Here is a 24,679-nt window from a genome sequence, read left to right on the forward strand (position 1 = left end):
ACATCACTCTTGCACCAATGCAAAAAGCTGGAATGAGGACTGACAGTCCTTTGTCACTGGGGCTCTATGTCTATTCCATAGATGGAGAAGAAACAAGATAACATCCACTGTCCCTACAGCCAATTGATGTTGATGCAGAGGTATAAACAGATGGCTTGGATCCACCAAAGCAGACAATAGGGTTTCTGTCCTTAGAACATGATTTTCTCATCTCTTATCTTCTGCTGCAACCCAAATTACCCCATGAAAATCTGCTTCTGTGAGATAGCTCCCCTCTGGAACAAACTTTCAGGGGCATTTGGGGCATCAATAGGAGGGAAGTAGGGACAAAGTTATATTTTGAGGTCAGAAATCCCTCTGTCCATGGACACACCATGAGAATCTAACTTGGTATGTGCACAGACTATCTCCGCACAGCCAGAGACACTGGGCTTGACAGGTTTCTCAATTAAACAACAGAACTTAGAAGAACAGTCTCTGTTCAGAACTCTCCTGCCATGTATGCAAGTCAGGGACTGGAATAGTAGGTGTGGCTGACACCAATGTATATTGAAACTGAACAGCTGAATGGTACTATGGTGGGTTCTTGACAGAGGGTCAAAATTCTGATTCTGAATAAAAATGGTGGCCAACTTACACCTGAATACATTTACTTTTAGTGTGTCTAAGGACCCAACTAGAAGGATCACCATTGGGTCTTCCCAACATCTTTAAAAAGGAAAATGCAACTGATCTCTACTGGAACCCACTCATTATTGGTCATGGATTCCACTCCTTAATTAGCAAATGGGCAACCACCTTTTACTTGTCTTCTTTCCTTTCAAGCCTAATAGCAGCAGTGGTGGGCAGTTCCCAAGGTTCCAGTGAAATCGTGCAGGGATAGAAGTGTTCAGCATCTTCTCCCCTTCCCAAATTGCACCAATCTGAATCAGGACTTTGCAGCTGAAATCTGTTTTTTTACAAACACTCAGAAGATCTGATCACAGTTCTCCCAGCATCTTGTCTAGTTTTACTCTTGAGGGGGGGAAAGCATTAGTCCTCACAGGAGTTCACTCTGGGTTTCTGTGTGAGTCACTGCTCTGGGCATGCCCCCTATAAGTGCAAATGATTCTGCTAAACAATGGTGATTTCAGGGGATGTGGCCTAATATGCAAATGAGTTCCTGCTGGGCTTTTTCTATGAAAAAGCCCTGGTTGGTTCAATAAATGTATTTCACACAGCACACCTATAATTCTCTTGTGGCAACTGATTATGTCCTGAGAATTACTGATATATTGGGTTGGGTTGAATGACCTTTGAGCACCCTTATAATCCCACAATTCTATGATTCTATAAACACCCTTATGGCAGTACAGTCAATATTATTCATTATCCATTTCTAAATTAAATCTTACCTTGTGGCAACAGAACATCAATCAACCATTCACTGTGATCCCTTAAAAGGAAAAAAGAAGAATCAGTAGTTCGTGATGGTTTTGTTTTTTGTTTTGTTTTCACCCCAAATGAAACAGCCATGTTTTAATTGAACAGGGTGGGCTCATTATAATTAGGTAAAGCTTTTTATTTTTTTTAAATGGATTGTGTTAATTCGCCCATCTTTGTTGCATGGTGTTTACTGCTAATAGCTACTGTGCTGGAGTCACATCTGCAGTTCTCAGCTTTCATGGGTTACGCTGAACATTCTAATTGAGCAAATGAAAAAAATACAGAACATTCTGGCTATGCTCAGATGGCAAAAGGTGAAAAACAAACATTAAAAGAACGAACAGCTCCAATCTCAAAAGGCACACCACCTCTGTAGAGAAGCCAGACTTCCTATTAAATTGAATTATTTGTGCTTCAGGTTTAAATCAAAAATGACTTCAACGCCAAGGTGACTTCTATCAAATCAAATTACCTTCCTCTGCCAGTGGTGTCACTGTGGCACCAAAAGAGTTATGAAGCAGGAAGCTAGTATAAGGAGAATAGCTTCTGGCCTACATAATTTGTTTTCATTGCAAGCTGTTTCAGCAAGCGGTTGAAAATGACTGGATTTTTGTAGCAAAGGTGCTCTTTGGTTCTCAGAGGAATCTTCTGTTCATAGAAGGTGACCTTCTGGGAATGGAAGAGTCTTCCTTGAGTTGTTGCCCATTGCCACTTTGGTTTTTATGTAATACATGGGCAGGGGTGGAATTCTAGCAAGAGCTCCTTTGCATATTAGGCCACACACCCCTGATGTAGCCAATCCTTCAAGAGCTTACAAGGCTCTTTTTTGTAAGCTTTTGGAGGACTGGCTACATCAGGGGGGTGTGGCCCAATATGCAAAGGAGCTACTGCTAGAATTCCACCCCTGCATGGGAGGAATCGTCCATTATTGGAAGACTCCTATGAACAGAAGAAATTATCAAAATTAACTCTGAGATTTAAAAAAAAATGCTAATAGCAGCTGTAGGAGATCCAAATTTGGATTGGAGTCCAGGGATGTGGGGAATGATCTTAGCCTTTCTCGCACACGTCCTTCTGCCATCTCTTCCAGGAGAAAGAGAAACATATTAATCGGTTCTTAAGTTCTAACTCTGAACTAACTGGATGATCACAGTGTGGTCTGGTGGGTAAACTGAAAGAAAAAGATTATATCTCTAGAGCTCAGTTCTCTGAGACTTGCATAATTTCATTTGAGCAAGAGCTTTATTTTTACTACATAGCTTTTAAAGTACAAGATTCCTATATTCTTGATAGGTTTCAAATTTTTGGATTTGGCCTCTCATAGTCTACCCACCCTGCAATCCTCTGGCTGCATTCTTCACAAAGGTAGAGAGGGGGTGGTTTATCACCCAAAGCCACAGACAAGGAAGGATCTATGCACATCTGAAACACATAGGAAGAATAGAATCAGTTTCTCTCTCCAAAAAAGGCATTCCAGTCAATGAATCTTCTAATCTTCATTAGCAGATGATCTCCTGCATAGATAGAACAGAGCCAGTTTGGTGTAGTGGTTAAGTATGTGGACTCTTATCTGGGAGAACCGGGTTTGATTCCCCACTCCTCCACTTGCAGCTGCTGGAATGGCCTTGTGTCAGCCTCAGTTCTCGCAGAGTTGTCCTTGAAAGGGCAGCTTCTATGAGAGCTCTCTCAGCCCCACCTACCTCACAGGGTGTCTGTTGTGGGGGAGGAAGATAAAAGAGATTGTGAGCCACTCTGAGATTAAGAGCGTAGCATGGGATATAAATCCGATTTTTAAAAATCTATGTTTATGGGCTTTGGACATCCCCAGATGGGCCTACCGGCTTTTTGCCACTGCTTGGGTAAAGGAAAGGATAATCAGAGATGAGTGAAGTTGAGCAAGAGAGAACTCTGTGTGCTAGGTTCTCCCACAGCTTGGAGAAAGAAAAGTGTTCTGACACCTTAATAGAGACTTTATGGAATGTTGTTTAGCAGATGATATTATTTACCTCCATATCATGGAAAGCTTCACCTGCCTATTTTCCACACATTAACCTCCATTAAAGGAACAGGACATTATTATCCAGGTAGGCCATGTATACTGTTCCTGAACTCCCTAGAGAAAGGGCAGGAGGAAACATGAGACAGAGAAAGTGTTGAATGTCTGCTTGGATTATAGTCGCTTGGAATTCATTAATCCCAGTAAAAGAGGTAATGTGATTGTTTCTCATGCAGACATTTTGGTGGGTGGGAACATATTCAGCTTCACTAAATCTCAGTTACCATTGGCATTGCTAGGATTTGAGTGGCAAGCAGGATTTCAGGATAAGAAAGTGATACAGAGAAAGGCTTTCCTTTCTAACTCTGAAAAAAGAACCGCCTTGAAATTCTTGTGACTATTTGAATATAATTATTGGTAGAATGGTTCTTCAGTGGGCAAAATCTAAGGGGTGTAAATATGTCCATTACCTTCACTGCTGGCTTGTTAATAGCATTATGGCATTCAATGTGCTGACAGTGTATGGGATTCCATGCTGAAAAACAAAACCACCACTGATAAACACATAAGCAAAGGAACAGCTAAAAATGGATTAGATAACAGCAATGAGAGAGGATCCTTTGTAGCAATTAAAGTGACAAGCTCTGGGGCTTAAATTCTGGTCTTCAACTCCAGCTGGATTCAAAAAACTTTTGATCTCTGATTCTGTTATCAGCCCAGCATCAGCATTTATGCAGCTGTATCTCAGAGAGAATATGCACCAGCTGAGCATTAAGGATGCAATTTCAGAGTGCAACAATTCCGGTTAAATCCAGATCTCAAGCAGCCCAGCTGAGAAAACAACCCTAACTGAGAATTTAGTGAACCATTAACCTCTGAGCTAGACTGTAATGACAGTCCATATCATGTGCAGAAAGTCTTGGACATTCCAGCAGAGTAATTCTGCATATTATTTTTTAAAAGATATTGCTAGTAGCTAATTCACACATGCAAATTCACCACGGCATCTGCAGCTTCAAATGATGCCTTGCACAAGTCAAAGGACCACTGCAGATAAAGAAAGTCATAGGGTAAAAGAAGAGCCAGAATTTCTTCCCCTCATCACAGTTTGAATGACAGTCATATATACTGAAGCATCAAATGCTGGTTCAGCCACCAATTCTGTCCCCACCCCTTGACCCCGCTGGGCAGTCTACCTTTAAAGAAAGTTAAAGCAGGGTAAGTACATTTAGCAATTAATTCATTGCTTTATTGCTGGAAAATGTGAGGTTTTTTTAAATCAAGTTCTGTACAAAATTGTTCTGTAGATTAAAGGTAGATTTCTTGGCAGCATGGACACTAGCCAATTAGTGGCATCCATACCCAACTTTTCGCACCAGATTATTATTATTATTATTTTCAGAGTTCAGTACTGGAAAGGAAAGGCACATTTAGACTGAACACAGCGGGGGAGCTTCCAAATTGGCCTACAGGTCAAACTACGTGCAGAACGTTTGTTAACATCTCCCAACATAATGTTCAGCAGTGATGTCAGTTCACACATTCAGTACTGAGAAATCAAGTAACCTGTGAACATGTCTAAACCAGCCCTAAATGAACATGTTTAAACCAGCCCTAAATGACAGCAAGAAAGAATTAAGCAAAGGTGAGAAAGAAGAGTTTCTTTTTTCACTGGTCCGGGAAGAAAAAAGTTTTCCCTCTACATAGGGAGGTACAAGCAAGAAATTAGCACAGCTGGCAGACTGACAGATTCTGTGGCTGATGCTGCAGAATTCAACCATTTCATTATAGAATCATAGAATTCAAAGGCACCCAATGGGTCACCTAGTCCAACTCTCTGCCCTAAGAGAGGATCTCCTCTAACTGAAACATTCCTGACAGATTCAGATTGAAAACCAAACCGAAGGGCATTCCACACTTTTTCTTGGCAAACTCTCCCAAAGCTGAACTCATTTTAAAGTTAAGAAGCTGGAAACTGTTGTCATTTTTGTTGCTCCTTTTTGGGGGGCAAGCATATTAACAGAAATCACACTACACCTTGTAAGAATTTATTATATGATGCTAAAAAGCAAGGTACATAGAAACCAGTGTTTGGGGGGGGGGGATGCTACAGAACTTTCCACAAATCATTACCATCTACTATCAACATGCAGCTGAATTGTGCTTCACTGACCTGTGTACTGTAGACCTCGATATTCACTTATTGCCCCTGGAGGTTTTAGGTTGGGCCAGTAGTGGAAAAGCATTTGTACCGCAGGAGGTTTTACTTGAGAGGGGCCATATGCAATTACATACAGCAAATCCTAAAACAAAAACAGGAGCAGCAAGTTCAATTTCAGAAGATGTCAGTATCCCCAGGAGAAGCAGATAGGACATAGAAAGAAAACTGCACCAAAATAATATAAGAGAAGAACTTCTGTCACTGAAAGCTCTGGCAATATCCTAAGTATGTTCATGTACATTTCAGGGATATTTGTTAAAATATTTATATCCTGCTTTTGGGTCCTCAAGTTCTCCAAAGCAGCATGAAGAATACCATTATTTAAAAATAAGCCAAAATCACATACCATCCGCTCTACAACCAAGTAAGAAAAATTAAACATTTTGTTATATTAAAATAGCAAAAATTGACAGTAGAATACTCTCAGAACCCAAAGCACATACGTCAGCAAAAAATTCATCAGGGAAACAAATGTTCCTACTTCAGAGTAATTTCTTTTAAACACAGTGGTCCTCACCAGTTAATGAAAAGCTAATAGACATGGTATCAAATGAACCTCATGAAGGGGAGTATTCCATAATTTCGGTGCTGCCACCAAGAAGTCCCTGTCATATCTGCACCCCCATAACCACAAAATCTCTAAAAGATGGTGGGACTCAGAGCAATGCCCCTTCAGAAAATTTCAGTGTGTGGGCATGCTCATATTTGGAATCCACATTGAGTCTCAGTGAGAAAGACATACTAAAAATCCAATCAACCAATATTCAAGCAACCAGCCTTTGAGGTACCTCATATGCATGTAAGGACTTCAAGTTTTGCAAAAGACACTGCACCCTTGTATGTGCATATTAGCATGTGCATCCTGTTTTAAAGATTTAATCAATACTATTTCTTCCCTGATTTCAAATGGCTTCATCTACTCCTGAAACCAGAACCAGAGAATAGGGAAAGAGGAGGCAATGTACAACTGAAATTTTAAATTAATATGTTCATACTTCATCAATACTAAATATAACCTAGACTTAAGGTATCAAACATGCAAACTGTTGCTCTTTTGAAGTGACACTTCAATAAAGAAGTGTCTGTGTAACTGTTCCCACAAAATATATTGGTCCAAACACTTACTTTCCACACTTCCTGTTTGTACTTCATAAGGCATTCCAGTAACTGACAGTGATACACTGGATGAGAAAAGACAAATGGAGACAGACCAGTTGAAATGCAAAATCAAAGAACAGAAAAGTTGTGTTCCATTTTTATTGGTTTAATTGAGATCTGGCTGGCAGGCCAATGCAAATGCAGCAAAACAACAGCAATAGTGTTTCTTTTAAGCCATTCTTCATTCTGATAGTACATAAGAAGACAAACCATGTTGGATCAGGCCAGTGGCCCATCCAGTCCAACACCCTGTGTCACACAGTGGCTAAAAACCAAGTGGTCCCAGAAAAATTACAGTTACCATATCCCAACTCTGGAAGCCAACTCAGATGTTCCTCAAGGACACATGGTATAGTCCCCATAGGCCTGTGCCATCTCAGAATGAATACAGAAGATGTCATCTATAATTATGTCCTTGTGTCACACTTCTCCTATATGTGAAAAGTTAGCACGAACCATCTCCACAGCATGTGAGATGTCAGTGTGTAGGAATATACAGGCCCATTCAAAAAAGAGGACCACTGATTATGAACGTTTGAAATCCAATCAAATCCAGTCATTCCTCACCAATTTAATTATGTCATCATATCATGAAGGCCTGAGGGAAAGAAGTTGAGGCCGGCCTCCCCCACTTTCCCTGAAGCTACTTTACAACTGTGGAACCCTGAGGGAAAGGCAAGAGATGTCCATTCTGCCCAGGGATCTCATACCTTTGACTCCCCAAAGAAGACAACCAACAGCATAGGACAATCTCTACAGTGTACTACTTCCTCTTGCCAGATTTTATACTGTTAGAAAGTCAATATATAAATGTGTTAAACAAATGAATTAAAAGCTAATCGGCGGGGTGGGGTGGGGTCCCATCAATCTCAAGCAAACCACCTTAGAACCCTGATTAATTGCACTGAAATGTTGAATAATTGCTCTTTATGTCAAAGCTTACCACAACTGAACTAGAAAATATTTCAGTTCCTTTTAGTTGCTATCATGGGAACAATAGCAAACCCTGTTGGGGCTCAGCAAAAGCCCTGTTCACAACTTGCAGTGATCACACATACAAAGTACACTTGAGTTTTCTTTATATCTGTGTTGCACAGTTCTCATGTTATGTTCAACATGTGTATAGCTGAATGTGTGATTCACATCCCACATTTACACAGGTCCTGGTCCCCAGTTTCATTTGTAAAGTGAAAGTGCGTTGGCTCTTTCTAACATGGCAGACACGAAGGATGTACAAGCATTCGGTGTAACATATGAACAGGGCTACAGTAAACACCATGAAACAAAATGCTGGCTTATTACACAAGTCTTTGTACAGCCTATATTACATTATTTCATCTGATATAAACCGTAGCTCTCCACCCAATGCCAGGCATTCAGCTCCTTTAACAATCCCTCTCCTTGTAGATAGAGCCAAGTGGGCAGCTGTGTTGGTCTGAAGTAGTAGAACAAAATAGGAGTCAAAATAGGAGTTGCTCCTTTAAGACCAACTTAGTTTTATTCAGAACTTAAGCTTTCGTGTGCTCTAAGCATTCCTCGTCTGATGAAGTGTGCTTAGAGCATACGAAAGCTTAAGTTTTGAATAAAACTAAGTTGGTCTTAAAGGTGAAACTTGACTCCTATTTTGTTCTAATTCCTCTCCTGAAAAGAGATATAATACCCAGGATTCTTTAGGGAAGCCATTCCAGTCAAAATATAGCAGTTTGTAGTGTATGCCCTTTCTCTATGTATTTTGGTTTCCTTTTGATATGTCAAGGATTGTTGTCTTTTTATTGACAGAGGAGTAGTATTATCTGGATAGCAGAAGCTCAGTAGATGAAGTTTTTCAGGGCACTGAAATGTAATGTGGAATACTTTTGCTGTAGATTCTTGTTATTGGGTTGTTGCAGGCAAGAAATTTTTCCATAATAAAAAATGTGGCAACTTATACACTACACATGATCACGGATTAGGCTTCCATGAGTCAAATCCAACCCACCTGCTTCTTCCTTAGTAACCACAAGGAATTTGGCAGCCATAATTTGTCCTTTGTCCTTTGGCAGCCATAATTTGTGCAACGGATCAGGCAATCAACAGCTTTCTGTTTAAATTTAACACAACCTTCAGTGTTCCTTAATTATCACTAGCGCCATAGTGATAAAAAATGACATGTTTCTACTTTCATGTATTAAAATAGAATTTTTAGAAGCAGTTCAAAGCTTTTTTTAAAGTTTAAGCACATTTATGCTTGTAACACTGTGAAATCTGTTATCTCCAAACTGGCTGCTCCAGGCTCAGCAATTTCAAAGGAATGTTTTTTTAATTCCTTTTCAAAATGCAAGCATAAGAAGCATTTTCCTGCAGCATCAGCTTTCAAACATCCCTCCTAAGAAAACGTTTGTGTGCTTTTTATGTAACATTTCATGGAAGTTTGACAAATGTACAAACTACCAGAAAAGGCTGATACGTACCAGGATTGGATGTATACTGCATTGCAATCATTAGCATTGAAGAAGCAGATAGATTGACATGAGCTGGAACCCCTTCTCTTCTTGAGGAGCCCACTAAGGAAAAACAGAGGTTCAGTAGTTAGCAGTACAAATTTGCCATTTTTGATCAGGGAAGCAGAAAGTCACGACTGCCATTTTGGAAGAAATAAAAACTTCAAAAATTAATATCTGAGCCCAGGAGGCTCTGAGGACGGCAAAATTAGGCTTATTGAAAAGGGCAAGCCTTACTCTATCAAACCTGATAGTTTACATTTAATTTGGAAAGGTCAACATTTTCGGTGTTTTTTTAAATGTCAGAGCATAAGTTAACCCTTGCAAGGAAGAAGATGAAGAAGAAGATATTGGATTTATATCCCGCCCTCCACTCCGAAGAGTCTCAGAGCGGCTCACAATCTCCTTTATCTTCCTCCCCCACAACAGACACCCTGTGAGGTGGGTGGGGCTGGAGAGGGCTCTCACAGCAGCTGCCCTTTCAAGGACAACCTCTGCCAGAGCGATGGCTGACCCAAGGCCATTCCAGCAGGTGCAAGTGGAGGAGTGGGGAATCAAACCCGGTTCTCCCAGATAAGAGTCCGCACACTTAACCACTACACCAAACTGGCTCTCCCACAGTTGGACTGCCTCAATGGAGAAAATGCAAGAGCAATTAGAAGCAATGGAAGCCAGGATGATGAAAGGGGTGAGAGACATGATAACTGCTTCTAAAAAAGAAATTAGAAAAGACATTGAAGAGCTAAGGAAAGATATAGAAGATCTCAGAAATGAGACTGTGGTAACATCAAAGAACCTGCAAGAGGTGGAAGAGAGAGTGAAAGTATATGATTCCACCTTGCTAAAAATGCAAGAAAAGGTGGCAATTCATGACTGCAAATTGATGGAAACCCAGATACGTCTGAGAGGAGTACCTGAGGATGAAGAGACTGATTTGAAAGGATATATAATAAGAATAATTGCAGAATTTTTGGAGGAAGATCCTGAAGGAACTAGAAGCATGTATGACTATATGTATAGAGTGAACTCACTATATGCCAAGAAAAATTATCTACCAAGAGATGTGGTTATAAGATATATGAAAAAAGAAATGGTGCGAAAAATCTTGAATAAAAATTTTGAAAAGACATTGATAGTGGGGGGCAGCAGAGTAAGAATCATGAAAGAATTGCCAAGACAAGTGATAAATGACAGTAAAGCATACAAAAAACTGACAGAAAAACTATGTGACAATGAAATGAGGTATAGATGGATAATACCTGAAGGTCTGAGCTTTGAGCTGCAAGAAAAAAGGATTACAATTACAAGCACACAGGAACTGCGTAGGTTTTATGAAGAACATAAAGAATTTGCACCATGATGGATTACAAATTATTATCTTGGTATGTAAATAGACTCAATTCACCACAAAAAAGAAAGGCAACGTTTTATTGGATTAAAAAGCAAAATTGTAACATAGTTTGTTTACAAGAAGTGCATAACAAAAGGATTACAAATTTTTATGGAATAAACAACTGGGACTAGAATTTTATTCATTGGCTGAACAGAAGAAAAGGGGAGTGATTTTCTATATTAAACAAGAATTGGTGCCGAAATTAGTGTTTAAAGATAAAGATGAAAGATTTGTAGCGGTAGAAATAATATTAAATGCAAAAAAAAAAATTGTTATTGGGACTGTATGCACCAAATGGTGCAACGGATTTTTTTAAAAGACATTATATAACAATTTGATGAACTGACTTATGACCAAGTTTTGATAATGGGGGACTTTAATGGAACAATTAAGAACACACTGGATAGGTCTGGGGGTAAAAAAAATAATAAGGAAGGAAAATTGCCAAAGTCTTTATTTGAATTGGTCAAACAAGAAAATTTGGAGGATATATGGAGGAAATTTAATCCTGAAGTGCAGGACTATACCTTTTTTTCAGCAAGACATAAAATTTTTTCCAGAATTGACATGTTGTGGGGCACTAAAGACTTAGGCCTTATAACAAAGAAAATAGAGATTTTACCTAAAATTGGGGCTGACCATAACCCAATAATGTGGATTACAAAATTGTCTAAGAAGTTGAGAAGATGGAGATTGAATGAAGATTTACTACAGAATAAAGAAATAGTGACATCTCTTGAAAATGAAACTAAAGCTTTCTTCCAAATAAATGATAAAGAGGATATAGAATTTCAGATGGTCTGGGATGCTTATAAAGCAGTAATGAGAGGAATATTGATTACATTGAATAACAAAGATAAGAGGGCAAAAGAAAAACAGATATTGGATATTCAAAATGAAATAAAGAAAAAAGAAGGGGAACTGAGAAAAAGGCCAGGGAAAAAGAAAATTATAAGGGAGATTACAATATTACAAACGCAAATGAGACATTTGTTAAATAAAGAACTGGAATGGAATCTGAAAAGATTGCAGCAGAAATCTTTCGAGGGAGCAAACAAACCCGGAAAATATTTGGCCTGGCAACTGAAGAAAAAGAGAGAAAGTAAAATTATTAATAAAATTGCGGTGGATAGAAGAGAGGTGGTAGATCAAGAAGGAATAAAAAGAGAATTCTTTAAGTATTATGCCAAGTTATTTAAAGGTGTTAAAATAAGGAAAGAAAAGATGGATGAGTACTTACAAAAGATAAAAATAGCACCCTTAGCAGAAAATATGCGAAAAGTTTTGAACGATCCAATTGAAAAAATAGAAATTGAAGCAGCAATTAATGCAATGGAAAATGGAAAAGCACCTGGGCCAGATGGATATACAGCTAAATTTTTTAAAACCCTCAAAGAGGAGTTAATCCCGAAACTTCAGAAATTGATGAATATGATAAGAACAAAAAGGAAAATACCAAATACGTGGAAGGAAGCTGTTATTTCGTTGATTCCAAAGGAAGATAGAGATGTTACGAACGTAAAAAGTTATAGACCAATTTCATTATTAAATAATGACTATAAAATATATACAAGAATCTTGGCAGAACGGTTTAAACAATATTTGATAAATTTTATAAAGGAAGATCAAGCGGGGTTTCTTCCTAAAAGACAAATAAGAGACAATATCAGAACTGTTGTAAATATTGTAGAATATTATGAAAGACATCCAGAAAAGGAAGTAGCATTATTCTTCGTGGACGCAGAGAAAGCATTTGACAATTTAAATTGGGATTTTATGTTTGCAGTAATGGAGAAAAAGGAGCTGGGAGAAAGCTTTATAAGAATGATAAAAGCAATATATACTGAACAACGTGCAAGGCTATGTATAAATGCTGATCTTACAGAAGACATGATAATTAGTAAAGGTACAAGACAAGGTTGTCCACTTTCCCCATTGTTGTTTATAATGACTCTTGAAATATTACTGATGCAAATTCAAGAAGATAAATAGAAGGATTAAAAGTAAAAGGATTTACTTACAAATACAGAGCATTTGCAGATGATATAATGTTTATAAATGAAAACCCCATACAAGTCACACCTTTGTTGTTAGCCAAAATACAAGAATATGGAGAGTTGGTAGGACTTTGTATTAATTAAAAAAAATCAAAACTTCTATGTAAAAATATGCAAATAAATAAGCAACAAGAATTGCAGAGACTAACGGGCTGTGAAGTTACCTCCAAGGTAAAATATTTGGGTGTGGAGATAACAATGAAGAATATTGATTTGTTCAAAAATAATTATGAGAAACTATGGCGTAAAATGGATATGTTAAAGTGGAATAAACTTAATTCGTCACTGTTGGGTAGAATAGCCGCAATTAAAATGAATATTCTACCAAGAATAATGTATTTGTTTCAAACTATTCCGATTGTGAAAGACAGTAAACAATTTAATAGATGGCAAAGAAAAATTTCAGAGTTTGTGTGCGCGGGGAAGAAACCAAGAATTAAAATAAAAATTTTAACAGATGCAAAAGAGAGAGGCAGATTTCAATTACCAAACTTAAAATTATATCATGAAGCAGTTTGCTTAGTATGGATAAAAGAATGGATAATGTTAAATAAAAAACTCTTAGAGTTTGAAGGTCATGGAAATAAATTTGGCTGGCACGCTTATATGTATTATGGGGAAAAAAGATAGATGGCTTTTTCTCTCACCATTATATAAGAAGCAGCTTGCTAAATACATGGATGAAATATAAGAAATATGGTGATGAGAGAAAATCGTTATGGATAGTGCCAGCCAAAGTGATAAAAATAACAGCTGAGACGGGTGAAGAAAAGTGGTTGTCATATAATCAACTATTAAAAATACAAAGTGGTAAAATAGAATTGAAAACTGCTGAAGAGCTGAATAATAAATATGATTGGTTTCAAATGCAACAAATAAAGAGCTTGGTGGAGAATGACATTAAAACTGAAGGAATAAGAAAAGAGCAAACAGAAATGGAAAAAGTTCTGCTTAGAGACAATGAAAAATTAATTTCAAAATTATATAAATTACTTTTAAAATGGTCTACGGAAGATGAAGTAGTGAAATCTCAATGATTAAGTGGGCAATTAATGTAAATAAAGAAATACAGATAGAAATTTGGGAATATTTGTGGAAGAACTCTATGAAGCTTTTGACGTGTCATAGTATTAAAGAGAACTGTTTTAAAATGATGTATAGATGGTATATGACTCCTAAGAAATTGGCAAAGATGAATAATAAGATGCCAGATAGAAGTTGGAAATGTAAAAAACATGAAGGTTCTTTCTACCATATGTGGTGGACTTGTGAAAGAGCAAAAAAGTATTGGCAGATGATTCAACAAGAAATTTCTAGGATCTTGGGATATGAATTTAAGAAAGCTGCAAAGACTTTTCTGTTGGGATTACAAATGGAAAAATTTCCAAAAGAAGATTGAACTATAATTTGGTACTTGCTTTCAGCTGCTAGGACATTATATGCGCAGTTGTGGAAACAAGAAAAAATACCAGAGAAATGGGATTGGATTGTAAAAATTATGACATGGAGTGAAATGGACAAATTAACTAGAATTTTAAGAGACTTTGATTTAGAAGTTTTTAAGATGGAGTGGAAAAAGTTCAGAAGATATGTAGAAAAAGAGTGGAAAATAAAAGGACATTGGACAATTTTTGATAATGATTAAATCTTAGAAAAAAGAAGATTAATTTTTGTTTTTATTTGTTAAGGGTACCTCTAAACATTAGTACTTTAAGTAAATAACACCGGCAGGGATCAAGTAATGGGAGGAGGGGTTGGCAGAAAACAATATATGGGATAGATAAAAGAAGTTATTAATGATGCAAGAAATATAATTTGTTACCATATGTTACCAAATAAAATTGTTTTAACCAACAAAACACTGAAATAATAACATTCAGTCATACATGGAATTATAAGCTTACAAGGGTTTCCCATTGACAGCAGAGATCTGCAACTTCGCACCCATGGGTGCCACAGAGCCCACTAATATGTTTCCTGGTGTCCACTTGCTTCTTCCCTAAAGTAAAGGACAAATCCTGCCTTTTTTCACCTCAGTGGAGTTGTCTTGGAAGACCACAGGCAGTATTCCCTTTAGGTCTGTAGAGGACTGCATTTGGAAACAGCTGCCCCAACCACACAAGGGTGGTTGATTTGGAACTTCCCAACATTTTGTGATTACCTCCCATAACAGCCATTTTGTGATGAGTCACATCTCATTTTTTTGCCTTCCAACACAGCCTTCTTGTGATGAGCCACACCTCCCATGGCAGCCATTTTGTGATGGCGCTCACTTCTCTTTTTCAAAATTCCAACAGTGCTGATAGGATCAGTAAGTTGGGACACCTGGTGTAGAAGTTGGGAGAGACCCCGTTTCAAATCCCATATCAACAATGAAGTTCACTGGTGATCTTGGAGCAGCCTTTCTTTCTTAGCTTCAGTCTACCTTATCACGTTGTGAGAACAAAATGTCGTGTGGAAAAGAGCCATGAATACCCCCCTAAATTCCACAGAGAATGGAAAGAATAAAAATGAGGAGACAGATCAATCCCATGCCATCTCCTTCCAGAAATCTACTTTTTGTGTGCTTGTGAAGCTGGCTTATGGCATCCTGTCACAAAATCCACCAATCCTGGACAACAGCCAAAGATATTTCTCTGATTCATATTGTATAATTTGCTCGATGCAGGCTGGTGATAGCTGGCTGACCAAGAAGTCAGGACTCTTGGATGAGGTGTCTTTTCCATGATGCAGAGCTATCTTTTTTTTTTTTTTTGCTTTGTTATGTTCCTGACTCAGAGCTATGACAATCATCAGTGCTCTGCAAATAAAACTGGGAACATATCCAGCCCACAGCATATTCAGTAATTTGATGAGGAAGAGGCAGCACCTGTACTCACATAAGGGGTGAAGATGTTCTAGTTTCATTCTTTCCAACTTGGTGAAATTGCTTTCTTACAACCTGACATAAACAGGGTTCTTGTGAGCCTCTGCACTTTACAACATTTTGAATGGAAGAACTGTAGGGTTTAGATTCTGAGAAGAAAACTGAAGGCAACATGTGATTTGATGCAAAAGGAACTAATGTTTATATTGAAAGATCACCTTGGTTTGAGTTATATAAGGCATTTGCTGGCACTGTGTTTTGCTGGCACTGTTCAGTCGAATTATCTGGGGGAGTGGAAACAACACCTTTTTTTTAACAAAAGGTGCAGTCTTCAGTGGGAAGATGGTTTGCAAACTGTGTTGGTTTCACACTGATCACCAGAAGGCACGCTAAAAATATCTGTGTTCAGAAACTACTGGATTTGATCCTATCAGTTTTACCTCTTGCTCTCATCCCCTCTGCACTCCAGCCTCCATGCCATTCCACTTTTGTACCACAATCAGATATCTTCTACATGGCATTGTATCTTTCTCATATGGAATTATTCTCCTGGGCCAATCAGTAGCCCAACAAATGCATCCAAACCATTAGTGAAACCAATCGATGGGATCCAGATTAATTTGTAAAGGATTCCCCCAACAGAAGTGGTTCTTTCTCCAGTGAAAGAGCTACTTTCATTGGAGGAAGCCTGCTTAGGTTGGAGGAAGTCTTCAAAAAGATACGTCCACTGAACTTAGACTGCACCATAACTTTGCTGAGTGGAGGGACAACCTACAACTCTTGTCTTTTGTACACATTCTTTTTTGTACTGGAAGAACAGTACAAACAGATGTTTCTGTACTTAACTAGGAAATATTTATATTTTTAAAATAAACTACCTGGGAGATCTGTTCTTTAATGAAATAACAATGCACATATCTGTTTCCAGCTTTGTCTTTGAGTTAAGAAGCAATGTGGCATGTTGGTATGCCCCTTCCACTTCCCCCTATTTTTTCCACAGCAGCCTTGGAAGTGCTGGCAGGTAACACTAGAGGTAAGTAAGTAAGAGGTGCATTTGGATAGAAACAGCAACAGGCTAATGGCCCCTTGCTGAATCAGAAAGCTGCTGTAAAGTTGCCATCCAGCCTACTGATGGAAAATGCTGTAAGGCAACAAGCTGTTCTAATGAAAATTACAATTCTAAACTAGGCATGTTCCTGATGTTGTGAGCTAATATACAAAACATATAGAGGGAAAACATCAAAGGTATAAAAGTTCATAAATACGATAGTCAGAGGTAAGAGAGCCAAAAGAGCAAAATATTGATTTGTGCATAAGATAATTAACTAGTGCTTTGAGATAATTAGTTCATAAATGAGTTAAACTATACAGACAAAGCGGTACCAAGACTACACAGAAAATGTGGTACTTCATTGCCATTAACATTTGGAAATATAAGCATAAAAGGACTTCTGATTGCCCTCAACAAGAGTTTTCTGTGGAGCAAAATGTGCATACTGACAAACATTATCTTTGGAAGTCTTACGGGAGTTCCTGCACTCATGGAGCTCCCTGAACCAACAGGATGCTCACCAAACTGCCATAGAAATCAATAGGAAGCATTTGATTGGTATTGGGAGATTAGTATTCCTCATTTTCCCGTGGCCATCCACCCCTAAAAAAAACACTGAAGATACTGGGTTGGTTCTAAAGTTTCAACAGAGCAAAGTTTGTGAAAGGGATTTTCCTCCCCCTGCCCTTTACTACAGCTCACTGACCCCACCTGAAATGATCCTCAGGATCAGTATACAGGGCAAAATGGGGATCTGCAGGAGAAAGAAGAAACTAGCAAAAATCATCCACCTGTTCCATCATCAGGCTGCCATTCTGCAACTGTAAGTGCTGTTATAAGCCGACAGAAGAGCACCTTTGCGTCCAGCCCTCAGAAATTTCACATGTACTTAAAACTACCGCTTCACTTCTATCCTTGAGCAAACCTCAATCAGTTCTCGAACAATGCCCAGTAAGGACAAGGAAGAACCAGCAAGGCAACAGGTTTGGAGGAACATCATCAGGGTTATGAATCAATAGAATGAACCAAGCCCTATGGTTTCAAAGAAAACCCTTGTATAGATATGGTTTTCTTCCATTTCATTATATTTGAAGAAGTGTGTGTGGACATTAAATAAAACTTCGTTGGTCTCTAAGGTGCCACTGGACTCTAACTTTATTCCCTTGTATAGACTAACTCCCTTTATCAGCTGCAATTAAAATTATGAGTATCTCTTGGTGGTAGTTGGGTCAGGACATCACTACACTAAACTCTGCAGTAAAAGAGCAACATTCAAGTCCAGTAGCACCTTTGAGACCAACAAGATTTTAGGGTGTATCTGACCCCCAAGCTCATGCCTTGAAAATCTCATTGGCCTTTAAGGTGCACCTGGACTTGAATCTTGCTGTTCTAAAATTTATTCTTTCTCATTCTCATATATTTAAAGATAACAGTAAATTTTCAGGCTGTTCCTGCTTCACAAGATGTATTCACACCCCTAGAGGCAATGTGCCTATTGTCTCAGCAATGAAGAAGGGATCTGCAATTCTCTTGTAGAAACATAACAGGAAGTTACTTACGTATAGCCATGGGCAAGAAAGATGTGCTGAGGTACTCTATGATATCTTTATGGAGAAATGGTGGGAACGTGGCTAAAGTGGAAATCATTGTATACGGCAAAGTACTCAAGATGTCATCGCTGAGAAAGGGTAGCAAACATGTTGTTGTGTAAAAAATTGACTGTCCGAGATCTGTCAAAGGCATATAAATAAAGAATATGAATGCCTGGTTACAACATAAAGCTATGGTGCAACTATTTTCTGTCTCCTGGAAAATCACTGACCCTATTTTGTCCTTTTGGGGCATTCTGTTAAAACTTGTGTAGTGTGAGCTGCTAGAACAGTTACCCTTCAAGATTCAGTTCCCTCCCCACATCTAATAGGATAGTAGGATGCAAGGCTTTTCTTGTAGCAGGAACTTCTTTGCATTAGGCTGCACCCTCCTAATGTAGCCAATCTTTCAGGAGCTTACAGGGCTCTTAGTACAGGGCCTACTGTAAGCTCCAGGAACATTGGCTACATCAAGGGGGTGCAGCCTAATATGCAAAGGAGTTCCTGCTACAAAAAAGCCCTAGTAGGATGCATCTTGTCCTTAATGCACATGTTGGATAAACACATGTGCATGGTGGCCCCAAGTGGGGCAGAGTGACATCACCCATGCTGCAGTTGCTTAAGTATATTTTGAACCACTAATAATATAACAGGAGAATTCTGTTTTTGAAATACACATTTAACCAAAGGAACACACTATCTCCTGACTTTTAAATCAGTAGGAAATGTGCAATAGCACAATAAATGCCCTCCAGCAATGGATGATAATGGGGGTGATCCTGAGATTCGGCATTCTTGATACAAGAATTCGTATGTTACTATAGTGTCCCTGTTTTCCTCTGTGAACTGTTGGAAGGATAATTTATAACCAAAACATGAGCAGATATCCTATGTTTTGCATCCTTATGAGATAGATTCATTCTAGATCAGTGATCCCCTAAAATATATATATTCTTTGGAAAACAATGTAAACAACCATGACAAATGATGCAGAAAGCAGAAAACCTAAACTCTTTCAGCATAATGTCAGTCCACCAGCTGCCCTAACTGGAATGAAGTGGGGGGGAAAGATGGTGGAGGAGTTGCCACAGAAGCAGGTCCAAATATTGATGAACACAACATCTGTATTACACAGCCTTATACTGTAAGCAGTGTTCCCTCTAAGCTGAGTTAGTGTGAGCTAGCTCACAATTTTTTAGCCTCCAGCTCACACATTTTTGTCTCAGCTCAGGAAAAATGGCCCCAGAGCAAACTCATTTATGCAGTAGCTCACAACTTTAATGCCAGTAGCTCACAAAATAGAATTTTTGCTCACAAGACTCTACAGCTTAGAGGGAACATTGACTGCAAGATATTCAAAGATGTACTAAATCTCTTTGCAAAGGCATGAATTAATAAAGAACTCCCCCTGCCAGCAGCCAAGTAAGACATAGCAACCCTAGTTATAATTGTAGGAGGTCTCCAGCCAATTCATGCCTTTGCAACTTGGTTGCTACACTGTTCTCTGCATTGAGTCCTAGGAGATAAGGCAAGATAGAAATGTTTTAAATAAATAAATACATATTTTCAGAAACACACACACACACACACACACACAAAACAGCATTAAGCCAATGGGCAAATGTTGGTTCAAAGTCTTCTCTCCAGTCCTCAAGGTCTTTGAGCCACTACAGTTCTGTCTGTGGTTCTTCTTACAGGCTGTCTCAACCATCAGGAGAAAGCACCCCTACTCCACACACACACTTCTGAAATAGGCTGCCAGTGTTACCATCATTTAGCATAACAAAAAAAATGCTTCTTTTTGCTTTTATAACAACATAAATTTACCATCTGTTCTTTGTGAAGCCTCTTTCTGTTTCTGAACAGGAGTAAATTGTTATCCTTGCAATCCCTGACTCTGAATGCAGGATAACAATCTTATTGATTTCTTTTTTGGTATTCATTATTCATCCCAAAGGGAGAAGTAAGACAGCTTCAACTTCAGGAAGTATTGCCGCAGACTAAAAAATTTACAGTTGAAACAGTGGTTCCTGACTCATCTTCATGGTGATTTGATGTAATACAACTATTAAAGAATTTCATTAAATTTAAAATGCTTGAAATGCTTTCGAGGTATTTATTAAAGTACACTTGCATTTTGGACACACATGCTACTGCAGGGGTGTCAAACATGCAGTTTGGGGGCCAAATCAGGCCTCCGGAGGGCTCCTATCAGGCCCCTGAGCAACTGGCTGTCATCTGCTTCCTTCTCCCTCTCTCTTGCTTCCTTCTGCATAACAGCTTGCTTTACAAGGCTTGATCAATTGCACAGGAGCTTCAGAGCAAAACCTCTATTGTCTCCATTGGCTGAGGGTCCTCCCTTGGGGAGGAAGGGGGGAGGAATAGCTTGCTTTGCAAGGTTCTCTCAATTGCACAGCAGAGCTACTGAGCCAAGCCTCTCTTCCTTCTATTGGCTGAGGCTCCACCCCCAATCCCCTGGGGAAGGAAGGAAAGAGCCAGAGCTTCCTTTGTCCAGTTCCCTGGATCTCATGGGAGAAATACAAAGAAAGCATCCTGAAGACCAACGAGTGCTAACATTTTAAGCATGTTTTAAGTTTTTAAAAATATATTTGTGTTTGTGTTCTTTATAAAATTTTTATCTCTGCTACCTAATCTTAAATACGGTAGGTACACACATGGCCCAGCCCAGCATGGCTTGGCCCAATCCAATATGGCCCAGCCCAACAAGGCTTCATTTATGTCTGATCTGGCCCTCATAACAAATGAGTTCAACACCCCTGTGCTACTGTTTCACCTCTACAATATAGCACCCTCCCCATGCACACACTCCTGTCTGGATTATTGTCTATGCATGTTCCCCTTTCCTCAACATTGCCTTGGGGGGGGGGGCACAGCTGATGGGGGAAAGGCAGAGAAAGATCAACTTCCATCAGTGGAACAATGGCAGAGTAAAAACATTTTCCTTAAGCGTCTTCTGTTAAAATATATCCCAAAGGATTGGCAGTATAGTAACCAAGAATGTGATCCATTCTACCTAAGAATTCTACCACCTAATTTCCAGTTTTTTGTCTGCTTACTCAGAACATTTGCCATTATTTTCCTTGCTTTGTCTCACCTTCACCCAAGCTTTGCAGTTACTGACAAACATATTGGAAATATAAGCTCACAACGGCAAAAGGGAAGAATGCCAGCCATTGTGGTGATTGGTCCATTGGAACCAGTGTTCCTTCTAAGCTGAGTTAGTGTGAGCTAGCTCATAGGTTTTTTTAGCCTCTGGCTCACACATTTTTGTCTTAGCTCAGGAAAGATAGTCCCAGAGCAAACTAATTTATGCAGTAGCCAAATTGCTGACTCACAACTTTAATGCCAGTAGCTCACAAAGTAGAATTTTTGCTCACAAGACTCCACAGTTTAGAGGCGGCACTGATTGGAACCCTTCTGTATGCCAGTTCACAATCTGAATGGACCATGTAGATCAAAAACCAGAGGAAACTTTCATATTACCTCAGACAAAATTATGTCTCCATGGAGTCTCTTTACCAAGTGAAATCAACTGAAACACAAGTGTGTGTGAAGGAGAGAACCACCCCACAAACAGGATTTCCAGAAGGGCTAACAGAAGAGGAAAAGGAGGTGGAAACTAGGATGGGCCTTGACACCATAACATGGCTAAACTTGTAGATTACATTAGATATTTAATAGAGAACCATTCCTACATTTGTAAATAAATATAGATGTGTACTCAGACATGTACATTTTCGCACCAATTAAACAGTACATAACATTGCATTGTGACCAACGCTAGATCTTCCCACTTTGCAGAATTTAGAGCTGCACCAATTTATACTCATGTATAATTTTTATTAGCATTTATATAGCTTAGTGTAGATGTGGCAAAAAGATCCAACATAGATTGTTCTTATTGTGCTCATTGTATGTTTTCATTTTATTGTCAGATTTCTCTAATTTGCCTTGAGTCTCAGTGAGAAAAGTAGACCATAAATGAAACAGATACAGAAATGGAGATCCATGCCAATTCAACCATGCCTTTCATAAGCCTTCCACCATTTCCCCAGGCATCAAGCTGAAGGTAAAGATCCAAAGGTCCACTTACCATGCTGACCATGTTGTAGCAAAGGAACTAGATCCAGCAGAGTCACCAATGTCACGTATAGTCCTTGATAGTCCAATGATGGGTAGTCTGATAACTGAGCATCACGACTTTGCTGGCCGCGTTCAGTGGGAGCATCTCGCAGGACGCTGTAAAGGAGGGAGCGAGTAACAGTAGGGTTGATGGAACTGACCTGTGGTCTTAGAGATGGGGTGAGTGGGAATGGCACAGGAAAAAGACACATGGTCATGGGCACTGTCAAATTGGAGGCATCTTGATTCTCCTTCTTCCCTGTGCGGGACAAAATGCTGTTGGGGGGACAAAGAAAAAAAAGAGACAACAAAGACACAAAGAACAGCACATTACATTGAAATGACACTATAAAACAAATAATAAAACTCCAGATACATCCCACATGAGATGCAATCATCACCAATACCAGTGCCATCTTGCAAAATCTAGCAACCATTCACTCCCATGCTTCGGAGAAAAGACAATTCGGAATTGCTACTTGTGGGAAATTTCCATTGCATCTCATGTGTTATCTGGTTCATAAGGAGCAAAAATATAAAAAATGCATGTTTCAGTGCCATACCCATGTTTCACAGTTCAGCTAAATTTGATGCAATTTGCCACAGAAGGGAAAAGAAGCAGAAGAGCATCATAATCAAATTGTATTAAATTTTAGGGGTTTTTTTTAAAAAAAAAAACCAGCCTTGAGCGTTTGAATACCATCATTGGAAACCAGGGAGGAATTACGTGCAAAAAATAGGTGTGGCACTTGCAGAAACATGTTTTTAGCAAAGAATAAACATGTGTGTTTGTTAAGAGAGCCTTAAAAATCACATGTTTATTGCATCAAAATAATGTCTGTATGTATTTTCATGATACTGTTTTGCAACATTCCATCAGTATCATCTGAGATAATGAGATTTCAAACAGGCACATGGATTTAGAAATAATATAATATTTCTAAAAATGTTAGCTAAACTACGTTTGGAAAAGCTTTAAAAATAATATATAGTTGATGGGGCTGCAGGATATGTTTTGTGAGCTAATGAGAATGGTGGTTTGTGTGTGCTTTTAATTTGGGGGGTGGGAAAGGAAACATCCTACTTTACAAATACAAACACTGGGGTTTTTTTTTCCGTAAGTGGTTGCTTTTGAAATCTAAGGGCTAAGCAAGCATTACCCGTTATATAACTGCATATCAGACACGGGACTTATCATACAATTCTAATGCTACTTACGTAACTTATTCAACAAACTCACTACAGACTAAAGGAGAAATAGTTTAAAATAATTAAAAGGCTTGGTGGGAATCCAAAGGAAGGCTAAATCAATCAGATTGCTCTGCCTTCTGATATCATTGCAAGCAAATGATTCAAATTTCCTGAAATTACAATTTTTAAAAAAAAATAATGCTGCTGAAGCATCAAAACTATAGGGCACAATCCAGCAAAAGCACAGCACTTTTAAGATCCATTGATTTCAATGAGAGAATTAAGTATGTGCACCAATTAAAGCTTCCAGTTACCTCAAAAGGGTTTGGAGAAGTACTTGGCCTTGACTGGACTGAGTGTATAGTTCCCCCACCCCACCCTAATTTATTACATATGAGAAATTCAAGAATTGTCTTCTACAAATATAGTATAGTAATACATCAAACCACATAACCCAGTTTCCAGTGTGTGTTTTCAAGGGAGGAGGTACCTTTTGAAGATCTGAATTCTTGGCCTTACTCTGCTCCTACAAATGTCTACAGCTAATCTTCCCTCGTGGCACAAAGGTCCACACTCCACTGCCCTGCTAGGAAAGAATGTGGAACTGATTTGGGAGAATCACCATTCCCAATGCACAGACCTTGCAACTTCTCTTGTCAGTGATGAAGCAAAGCACAATTTAGTTGTCAGGGGAAAAATGCCCCCAAAACCCGGACTGTCTGCCTGAGAAAGTTACAGATGGACTGTAACAATTGCAGGGGCAGAGGCTCATTTCTATGTCACCCAGCCAAGTTCAACACTTGCAGGCCTATGCAGAGACCCTGAAGGCATTCTTGACTGGTAAACAAGAAGGTCCCCATCTTCCAGTGTATAGATAATGGATGGATGCAATCAACAATGCAAATCCCATTCAAACAAACAGGAACTGCACTGCTGCACTACACACCACACTGCACCTCTTATTATGTAATAGAGTTACCAACCCTGGGTTGGAAAATTCCTGGAGAATTGGGGGGCGGGATAAAGCCTAGGAAGGGCAGGGTTTGGAGAGAGGAGAGTATTATGCCATAGAGTCAGGGGTGGAATTCTAGCAGGAGCGCCTTTGCATA

General features: G+C 38.9%; 1 protein-coding gene across 5 annotated transcripts in view; it reads right to left on the reverse strand.

The window, feature by feature from the left end:
- UNC79 (unc-79 homolog, NALCN channel complex subunit) overlaps positions 1–24,679 on the reverse strand; it is a 160,987-nt gene that overhangs the window by 118,428 nt on the left and 17,880 nt on the right. For 3 of the 5 annotated variants that reach the window (XM_060261828.1, XM_060261827.1, XM_060261826.1), the window contains exons 3-10: positions 22,351–22,655; positions 18,207–18,377; positions 9,251–9,343; positions 6,768–6,823; positions 5,595–5,724; positions 3,892–3,956; positions 2,759–2,847; positions 1,395–1,435 (exon numbers count right to left, since the gene is read on the reverse strand). In XM_060261828.1, the coding sequence (XP_060117811.1) occupies positions 1,395–1,435; positions 2,759–2,847; positions 3,892–3,956; positions 5,595–5,724; positions 6,768–6,823; positions 9,251–9,343; positions 18,207–18,377; positions 22,351–22,655 (950 nt within the window). Of the gene's footprint in view, positions 1–1,394; positions 1,436–2,758; positions 2,848–3,891; positions 3,957–5,594; positions 5,725–6,767; positions 6,824–9,250; positions 9,344–18,206; positions 18,378–22,350; positions 22,656–24,679 lie in introns of those variants that run through there. The other 2 variants (XM_060261829.1, XM_060261830.1) reach the window with 2 other exon arrangements.

Source organism: Heteronotia binoei, chromosome 21, assembly GCF_032191835.1.
Source record: "Heteronotia binoei isolate CCM8104 ecotype False Entrance Well chromosome 21, APGP_CSIRO_Hbin_v1, whole genome shotgun sequence".
Classification (NCBI taxonomy): Eukaryota; Metazoa; Chordata; class Lepidosauria; order Squamata; family Gekkonidae; genus Heteronotia; species Heteronotia binoei.